Source organism: Leptodactylus fuscus, chromosome 2 (genome assembly GCF_031893055.1).
Source record: "Leptodactylus fuscus isolate aLepFus1 chromosome 2, aLepFus1.hap2, whole genome shotgun sequence".
Classification (NCBI taxonomy): domain Eukaryota; kingdom Metazoa; phylum Chordata; class Amphibia; order Anura; family Leptodactylidae; genus Leptodactylus; species Leptodactylus fuscus.
In genome coordinates, this window is record NC_134266.1 from 220,610,153 (window position 1) to 220,620,657 (window position 10,505).

The 10,505-nt window shown below is 38.6% G+C and overlaps 1 protein-coding gene across 1 annotated transcript; it reads right to left on the minus strand.

Moving 5' to 3' along the window:
• Nucleotides 1-3,036: 3,036 nt before the first annotated feature.
• On the minus strand, nucleotides 3,037-6,886 carry LOC142193849 (aquaporin-4-like). Its single transcript, XM_075262860.1, has 5 exons — nucleotides 6,867-6,886; nucleotides 6,142-6,489; nucleotides 4,964-5,128; nucleotides 4,261-4,341; nucleotides 3,037-3,351 (listed from the first exon to the last, which is right to left on the minus strand). Exons 1-5 carry the CDS (start codon nucleotides 6,879-6,881, stop codon nucleotides 3,133-3,135), a joined length of 828 nt encoding a protein of 275 aa, XP_075118961.1. The 5' UTR covers nucleotides 6,882-6,886; the 3' UTR covers nucleotides 3,037-3,132.
• Between the last annotated feature and the right edge of the window lie 3,619 nt (nucleotides 6,887-10,505).

The following is a 10,505-nucleotide window of genomic DNA, read 5'->3' on the forward strand; positions in this document are numbered from 1 at the left end:
AGTTTATTAAGGCTTATATTTTAATTCTATTACAATGTTTTCTTTCCCTTGTAAGGACTGTGTTACTATGATGTCAAGCTTTCCTCAGCATGCATACACTAGTTGTGTTAGCCATATTTGCAGAATCAGTGAACATCCATATAGTAGCTGTTATACACATATAGGAAGGATATAGCTGATACCAGTCAGCTAATCCGGTGCTGGAATAGAGATGTTTGTTTGTATTAATGTCATCCTTTCTATCTGGCAGCCTCTCAGCTGATTTTGTTGCACTGGCACTTTGTATCTCTGCTGGGTTTTGCCACTATGTACAATTATCTGGCTCCTTTCAGTCTGGGGGAGGCATCCTAAATCCACAGCTCCCCTATGGGATTATCCCATGTGCAGTTGGGATTGTTTGCAAAGCGCTGTGCGAGCATCCTCGTGAACAAAGGCACTTGCTGTGTGTGATGTTTCATTCAACTCAGATCCCTCTCACTTTCTGTGTCCTGCACACTCAGCATTTCAGACATCTAAAATATAAATAGCAAAATATATAGGTGACTCTATATAAGTCATGATTTCTATAAAACTGTCATCTTGGCACATAGTGATAACAATCTGCATTATTTACTCAAACTTTTACATTTTCCACTAGGTGGAGCTCTAGAGTGTTTTTATATATTGTGGTTAGAGAAGCTAAGCTGAGTTCACAGCATGTTTTTTATCCTATTAAAAGGTAGATTTTTATGTAGCTATTTTCAAGATTGGAAAGAAAGTTACCAGTATCAAGTGTTAAATCCTGTTGTATCCTCTTTAAATGGTGAATTTGTCCAACAGCAAAAGTCAATACCTTTAACAGGATGCAAAAACATGGTGTAAGCCCCTCATGTTCTGTTTTAGGCCCAGTGTTGCATTGCACTTATCGCTGAAATGACTGTTGTGTCAATATAAGGATGTTGCCATTGCTCCAAGGAGGTAAGGGGCAGGGTAAACAGCCATTCACAAGGGGAACACACCATTTGAATCAGTAGATCCTAGCCTATCTGTGGGGCTGGTTTCATATACTAGGTTCTGGTTGCAGACTCTCTTTAAGAAAATGACTTGTAACAACAGACACATAAGTTTTTCTCTTAAATCTGTGACTGCACCATTTATTTTACTTTGCATTATGTGTATTTTAGCTGTCAATGGACCTACAATAACATGATATCTAAATACATAATAAAGCAGAAACTTATGTAAGAGACTCATTACATGCAATAAATCTTATAATGAGAATAATCATGTTACACAAGCAAATGTCAAAAAATAAAGAGTGGTGGAACAGGCAAGGGTATAGAAATGAAAGTATGTAATGATTTACACTTGTAAAAGGTCCAAACACCTTTATAGTCTTTCTACCCCACTGCTAAATTTCATTAGCTCAGTGCTACATTTGCAGTCTAATATATAATAGAAAGCTACTGGCTGCTTTTAGAGGGGTTGGCCACTTTCTGGTGAAATTACTAGAGTTCTATAAATTTATATGATGTTAATTTGGTGTAAAATAAATACAACTGAATATCCATTCTATTCATCTGAACAGGGCGGAAAGAACTTGGTTTTCTCAAAGTCCCATTTAGATGAAATTTCAGCAACAGATCTGCCATGTGTGAATTCACCTCATTTCTTACTGCCACTCTTTAATTTCAGATCTCTTTGCTGTCCATGGATGTAATATGTAAACACTGTGGTCTCCGTGTTCACAGCTCTCAATATAATGATGTTTATGTGATTTGTGCAGCTGCATCCTCTCCTGTGCAGACTCTGAATGCATTCATCACATGCACAGATAAAACAACAAATCTTGTGTACCTGCGCGTGTGCTGAATGCATTCATTGCCTGTGCAGAAGAGTATACAGCCAACATCTTGACAGTTATGGATGCGCAAACCCCACATCCAGTGTTTAAACATGGTATCAATGGGCAGAAGGGAGGTTAAAGGGAAGAGCTGCAATAAGGAACACTTATAGTTTATGACATTTTATATATTTCACTAGAAAGTGACCAGACCCTTTAGGGTACGTTCACATAGTAGAATTTGGTGCCGATTTTGAGGCAGAGCATCCCACTCAATATTGCTGTAGATATTGCAATTATTCAGCTGCTGAATTGGCAGCAAGAGTCACTCCACTCATTGGGGCATATTAACCAATGTGTTTGTGCTTGATTTTGGCGTGAGCTGTGAGCTGTGCCCTTCTTGTGCCCCCTTTGCCGGATTTATGAAGTGTTTGCACCCTTTTTAGATGTGAGAATTCGCTATCCACCACTTTGTGATTTTGGCGATAAAAGTAGGCATGGCTGCCAGTGCGAAAGTATGTTCACCAGAACTATTATTTTTTGCAAAATCATTCCACTCAGGGAGTCATGTAAAAAGCAATGCAAACTACAGAACACAATTGAAGAAGCATAAGACACACACAAAACTATGCAAAGTTAGCAGACTTAACATTGACATCAATTTTATAAATCAAATTAAATTATTTGTGTCAAATCCTAAAATGCATTGTCAGCTCAAGTGCATAATTGCATGGCTGCATCAAGAATACAGAGCAGAGGTGTAGCTAGCGGGGGGCAGAGGGTGCAGAGGACCTGGCCACACTATTCTTTTAAGAAATTCTTTTTCAGTTTGGTGGCCAAAGTTTGCTCAAAGACAGAAAAACCAGAGGAGCTCTCTTTATTGGACAAGCTGAATGGATTTACAGATCTAAATAAGTCACTTGTTTCTGCTTCGTTAACCTCTTCCAGACCACCCATAGCCTATTTACGCCCAGGCGGTCCCTCTCTTGTTCTGCAAGGACATACCGGTACATCCTTGAAGTTTTCAGCAGCAGCAAAAAAACGCCATATATATCGCCTTATCCATATATAATTCTTGTATGGGGGCTTTTTGTGCCAGTGTCCACCTTTGTAACTAACAAAAAATCTTTGATTGCTAAAACTGTAAACATATAAACATTTATACTTAATGATCCAGAAAAATACCCCAAGTACAAAATATAGTACAATAGAATTCTGTTGGTCTGTACTGTAAATCAATAATCTTTGCTCAGACTTTGTTATTTGTATACAGCACATAAAAACAAGTTTTTCTGATGTATTTTTTTCTCTTAATTTTGCTCATGTTTTTGGTCAGATTGTCTTGTCCGTGCTGCGGTCTGTGTGGCCATGGAAAGAGAAGAGCGAGAGATACTTGCTGCCTCTACTATTTCTATATCCTTACAAGTGAGACAGGCAACCAATTTTTCTCTTGATGCACTGGATGCAAAGAAAAATTCATAGGAAGCTCCTGCAAGGAAAGCACCCAAAATGGGACCAATCCAGTACACCTGTAGAACATCAAAATATCAGGAATCAGGGGAGTTTTAAACATTAGTAGGTGGAAAATCTGCATCTGTACTCGCAACATGAGGCATACAGCAGTTATTCTGTAAAGTGCTAAGAATAGGGTTTACAGGAAAACAAAATGATGATTTCTTAATTAGGAATACAAAAGTTACATGAGGTTGATGTTTTGTTACAAAATAAAAAATCTGCTGCTTGGTATCCTGATTAAAGAGGATAGAGGACCTCCACCAACTATAACACTTTATATTATTTAATAGGACTCCTCTACATTAATTCTGGCACACTTGGAATTTTTTTCTCTAGCCCCCCACAGTTCTCGAGCAATCATTACTGGTAATTTCAGAATCTAATATGCTACTTAGGCTCTTTATTGTCAGGTGAGAAGACCTTATCTATCTTCTCCAATCCCAGGACCACCCACCTGACAGTAGTGAGATTAATTAGCATATTGGGTGCTGAAACCAGCAGCACTGATTGCTCAAGTATGGGTGGAGTCTAGACAAAAAAAATTTCAACTGCACCAGAATGGCTAAAGCAGCACCTATTAAAGGATGGTGGAATTGGTGAAAAGTCCTATTTAACATTATGGCTGTAGGTGACATCATGCAACAACGTCACCCCTTGATCGACACATGTAAAACTCTAGGTGAGCATAGAAGTATACAAAATTTATAGAACTGCAGATTGTGATAATTCACATTAATTAAATGTGTCATTGACAAGTAAATAACTAATATCTGTAATTAATTAGCATAAAGAATATTCTAATATATTCAGATATTCTTAAAATTGTGATTAAGCTATAATCAAAACGAAGTTTAGAAACTGTAAAACTAGATACAATATACTCTATCATTTTCTTTTATGCAGTTAGTACAGGATTAACTTACCCAGTGGTACTCCCAAATGCCGGAGAGCAAAGCTGGACCAAGGGATCTAGCTGGGTTCAAACTTCCTCCTGAAAAGTGTCCCTGGGTATAAATGAAAAATTGACTGAGCACATTCACAATTACTTAGCGATAGTACAAAGAAGATGAGAGGGGCTGTAGTAAAGAGAATATTTAAACTTCTTTCTGGTGTTGTTTAACAAAACCAAACTCCTAAAACTGGAGCTCCTGTTGCATCCCAATTTGATACATTTTCTACTATATTGAACATACTGCATGTATGTGATAGTGAAATATTCTGTTAATGATTGTCAAAATCAATGTAAGATTGACATTCTGTATAATTATCAGGGCTGTTGAGTTTGAGTTGTGGGCCCGTTTTTTTTTTTTTTAAAGGATTCAGAGTCGAAATTGGTGGTTTGCCATATTTAGACAGTTGTTTGGTGGGTGGTCCCAGGGTGAGACTCCTGTCGATCTTCAACTGACGACCTATCCTAAGGGAACCTGGCTGACTCCATTAAAGCAAGACTTTTCTCTCTGCTGATTTAAGCGGCATCCTGGACGGAGACGAGCAAACGCTAGTGTGAACCTAGTGTAAAATGTAACGTTTGCTGTATCAATAGATAATACATGAACATCACTTATCTCATTAATTGTTTTCTTAACTAATTGCAATGGCAGATATACAGCCAATTATGCCTCATACCGCTGCTAAAGCTCCTGCTGTAAGAGAAAAACCAATGGCAAGGCTTCCCGGCTCCGCAATATCTCTGCGTCGTCGATCATCCACGGCAAAAACTGTAAAAGCCAGCTGGAAGGTAGAGATAATTTCCATGCCCATTGCTTGTCCTGCATTTCCCTCACTACTCACCTGTGAAAAGACAAATGACAGGTAATAAATATGTAACAATACTTTATATATAAGAATGTGAACAATTCAATATATTCTGCCTTATAAATCCAGATAAAAATAGTTTCATTTGCTTCTCTTAACTCCATTACATCTTCCATCTCTGGAATCTATCTTTTCCTCGCTGTTGAAGCTGCAAACAAACTTTTTGTTGTCCTGATTCATTTTTGTCTTGACTACTGTAACTCACTTCTAAACGGTCTACCCTCCACCCTAAATGCAGTGGTCAGGCTCATCTTGCTGTCCATCCACTCCAATGTCTCTACAAGTGACCCTGAGCTGTCATTTCACTAATTGCCTGTCCATTTCAGACTACAATTTAAACTTCTTACTCTCATTTGCGGAGCTCTTGCACCTTTATATATATTGTGGGGAAGGTAGCTCAGTAGCAGCAACGGCACAGACCCAACCTGTGTTTTCAATAATAAAATATATTACAAAATTTATTAAAGATACAACTACTTGCAGAAAATCAAAAGTTGTCGGAAAGTTGAGTTACAATCTAATGTGTTCAAAGATACATTCCCTGCTTTCATGGTTCTTGCTTTCCCAGGGCCCAGTTCAGTCCTTTTACCAAGCTATCCAGGTAAGCAAAAGTACAACAAACAGGGTAGTGAAAGCTCAAGAACAGAGGGTCAAACACTGCAAACTAACAAAGCTGCAATGACTACGATACAAGTATATAGCCTTTGTTTTCTGGAAATATAACTATGTTTTTAATATTAATCCATAAATTAGCTGCTTGGTGGCTATTTTAAAACATAAGTTGAGACAAAGATCATGTCCAAAGTGTCTCTTAATGTTCTAGTCTGCATTCAAAGTACAATTTCTAGTGTTTTTAGCATGTATGGATAGACTTCTGTCTTGCAGTACATTTATTGCTTATGTATAGGCAGGGGTGTAGAACACATACAAATTATGATATAAAGCAGTATGTAAATTTAACATTGTACAGTATGCCCCAGTAAACTTACCCTGGTAACAAGCTGATTGAAGACCAAGGTAGGGATAGAGATGTAAAAAAATGCAGAGGCACATATTCCACCAAGACACTGAGCTACAGCAAAAGCCAGACCATGAAGAATATCCAATTTCCGTGCACATACCAGGGCAGATGTGATAGCGGGATTTAATTGGGCTCCACTTATTCCACCAAAACTCTGCACCAGACTAACAACTGACAGACCAGCAGCTATTGGTGGAGCCAGAGATTGGGAAGTTCTAATTCCAAAACAAGATGATCCTAGCACCACTGTTAACAGCATAAAAGTGCCCAAAAATTCTGCTAAAACTGAGCGCCAAAAACGGTGTTGTCTCAATTCCTGCAAAATCAAAGGTAGATTCTAAATTAATCTGAATTCCTTTCATGAACAACACAAGCAAAAGCAATAACACTGTTCACACACGGCTTCATAGGAGTGGTGCTGGATATCCTTTTTTGTATAGGGTAAATTGTATGATTCTGCTGATTCTGTAAATGCTCTTTAGCATGGTGAGGTCTTTCATACAAACACATAATATATCTTCAATCTACACAAATATATTCAGGTATAGGCAACAAAAGGTGCAAGACCATCGCCAAGTATCATATAGTAGTAGAAGGTTACAGAGAACATCTATGGCGATATAATGAAGACAGGTCAAATTGTAGCCATGAAGATGGCCTAACATTAGTATGAATGAAAAGCTGCTTTCCTACCTCTTTGATAACCATCCTCTTTCAATGTAAATGGAGATTTGGAATATATACAACCGGAGTCTTTTATTTTATATCATCCTCTTCTAAATATAGCCCACCCCTATGAACGGAACTCCTCCTAAAGACTCCTCTATTATGCAGAACATTGTCTTCTTTCCTTTTATCTTTCCCTATACTTTTACTCTGCCCAAATATCTGTTGTAAAACCAGAAAACTGAAACTATAGTAAAGAAAAAAATGGCTGTTCTGTAAACTAGAACTATAATAGTATTCTATACAGAACGATAACCTACAAGTTCATTAAATGGGACAAATTCTGTTGGATCCTCTGCATTATGAAGTGTGTGCGGCTGAATATCATTAGCTGAAGCCATAGTTGCTGTGGTGATCAAACCACTATTAAAATGTGAATGGCAAGGTGAGCACTGCAGCTGTTTGGACCAGGCCCGGTCTCTTCTGTTCCCTTGGTGACTATTGTGACATTTATAATGGATTTCTTTTATCTTCAGAAATAAAAATGGGACAAATATGCAATAACATCAAAGAAAGAAATGAAATTGCGAGCAACTGTACAGACAAATAATCCGATGCCACTATTCTACTGCAACAAAATTATATATACTTATATTTAGTCAAGGATTACCACAAGTTATACTAAGGCTTTATTGCATTGTACATTGTTGCATTTGAGTGAGTGTTTCCATCTTGTATAGAGAAATCTAAAGTCAATATGTAGTCACCTAATGCATAGACTTTTAAATATGTATTAAAAAAGAAAATGCCTAAACTCTGCAATAATATACTACTTTTTTCTAAATAACAAATAAGCTACAGCAATAATACCCTAAACAGACAGGGGTGCAACAGACCCAGGAACAGTCCACTGCGAGACAACCAGAACGCAAGGTACTCTGCTGGTATGACCATTGGATCCCTTCCCCTATTTACCCTGTATTATGACTCCAAGTCTGTGTAGTAGGTCAGGTAATGATTACTAACCATCCAGTGTACCCCTGTCCATTTTGGGAAAAATTATCTGTGCCTTCACTATGTTTGGAATAAAGTAGCATTTAGCACAACGTGGGAAAAACAACAACTCCCTTTTAGGCGGAAATGCATTGTGGTTTTTACCACTGCGCTTTTCACAGAAAATATGTAGCGTTTTCCTCTGCGGACTTTCTGCTTTCACTGTACCTATAGGGAAACCGCCAGTGTTTCTGTAGATATAATTGACGGAAAGGTTTTGGAAATCACAGCATTTCCACTGCACATATTTTCAGGTTTTCCGGCCTTTTTTTATGGTGTCTTCTAAGAATAGCCTGTTTGGACTGCTGCCAGCAGTACTGTACAGTGAATGGAGCTGGAAGCAGATGGCTCCATACATTGTAGAGAGGCCATATGATATTATTTCAGTTCTGCACCCCTTGAAGTGACTGGCAGCTGCACCAATGTAACAGAGTCTGGTAAAGAGAAATCACTCTGGACCATTTCTATGCTGTTGTAGGGGTGGTTGGTGACAGAGTGAACATACCTTTTTTGTATCAAAGTGCATTCTTGACACTGAGAAAATCAACTATTAATCTATTTGCAAATGAGCTATATGGTCTATGCTAAGCATGGCCGTGCCTGTCAGAAAACCTGTTTGTGCCTGTGGTTGCTGAACATTGGGACCACAAGCCAGAAACCACAAGTGAGAACAGGTGCAGTGGCAGATGCGGCCATGCAGTGGGGGCACCAACCAGCTGAACAGGATTAAAAGTGAATGTACTTGACAGCAAGATTGCATTTTGACACAAAAAAAGACACTGTCACTAACAGATCCTAAAACATAATTGGTTTCGAAGAGATTTTGGTGGTGGTAAAACACTGAATGACAGTATTGTGAACAGCGTTCAGGTAATAGCTGGAGATTGTTGAACAGTATTAATGGTGCGCGACTGCATTTATTTACCTTGTAAGAATATGAACTGCAGTATTAACTGAGCAATTAAAAAAATGACAATGGAGGGTAACGGATGTTCAGTGCCATAAAAAAATAAATAGATACTGATCCTAAAAAAAAACTTGTAATGACACATTTTTATGGGTACCCTGAGGGTGGTCTGAGGCCCATGTGTGATCTGCAATTCAGCCATGTGCAGTTACTTATTGCCTTACTTGCCCTTTACTAGCTGAAACAAGTCCATTAGTGGTAATTACATACAGGAATCTTTGTGCTGCCATATTACAGCTCTTTACATTGCAGTTTTGGAACGTTGTATTCCAGATTTGTAAATCTGATCAATGTTCATGGCCAAACAGGTCCAAATTAGGGGTACATTTATATTCACAAGTTTTAAGCTTTTTGGCTTTTGTCAAAATTTATTGTTGCTGCCAGACAATCTATTATAGTGAACAGAGATTTACGCTAAGGCCCCACGTTGCGGAAACGCAGCTTTTTTGTTGTTGCAGATCTTGTTGCGTTTTTTTGAGCCAAAGCCAAGAATGGCTACAAATGGAAATGGTAATATATAGAAAGCTCTTATACTTCTAACTTCTGCTCAGTCTAGTCCTGGCTTTGGCTCAAAAAACCTCAACAAAAAAAGCCGCATTTCCGCAACGTGGGGCCTTAGCCTTACAAGTGCCATTCACACAATAAAAACTATAAAATATCAATATTGTCATTTTGTTCAGCAGTAGCACATGGAAAATTACATAAATTCTGACTAGTTATCTTTGAAAAAAACTGGGATGTGAAAATGTACTTTACTGTTGTAAATTGACTATGATATGTGGATGGCTCGTCTTGGTAATAGTGGCATCATTTTATTTTTTACAATGTTGGTTAGGGGAATTAGACTGGCTATATCTACAGTGTTGGCCAAAAGTATTGGCACCCCTACAATTCTGTCAGATTATACTCAGTTTCTTCCAGAAAATGATTGCAAGCACAAACTCTTTGGTATTATGATCTTCATTTATTTTGCTTGCAATGAAAAAACACAAAAGAGAATGAAAAAAAAAGTCAAATCATTGATCATTTTACACAAAACTCCAAATATGGGCAGGACAAAAGTTTGCCAGCTTACACTTGGTTCACATCTGTGTTTGGTAATCCGTTCGGGGAGTCCACATGGGGACCCCCCGAACGGTCTACCGAACGCATTTGCAAGCGGTGTGCAATGTAAGCCGCGTGCTGCCCGCACAAATCATACGGACAGAAAAGTAGTTTGTGAAGTACTTTCCAGTCCACATATTCCCTGCGGAGATCTCGCGGCAAGTACACAGACCCCATTATAGTCTATGGGGTCCAGCTTTCACTGCACACTGCTTGCAAATGCAAATTGTATTCCGTTTGGGAAGGGAGGTCCCCATACGGACTCCCCCGAACGGAATACCAACACAGATGTGAATGAGGCCTTAGTGGAGTCAGGAGAATCTTTGCTGGGACCCTCATCTCAGGAGTAGACATAGGATTCCTTGCGACTGTGGTGCCACTGTCATTGTCTATCTTAGAAGAGCCCCAGTGGATACGCAGGCTCTCCTGGATGGGTGTGACCCTCCCCTACAATGCATGCAGACAGGGTGATCACACACCAACTTCTTAAACTTATACAAAAACAATATATCAGAAATAAACATCAATGACAAAACAGACAG

Bases quoted from the DNA above. Each gene is read 5' to 3' on its own strand.
- LOC142193849 (XM_075262860.1), bottom strand. The intron at 4,342-4,963 runs GTATGAGGCATA...ATTTATACCCAG, and splicing joins CAGCAGGAGCTTTAGCAGCG to GGACACTTTTCAGGAGGAAG. The intron at 3,352-4,260 runs GTAAGTTAATCC...GATGTTCTACAG, and splicing joins GCATTTGGGAGTACCACTGG to GTGTACTGGATTGGTCCCAT.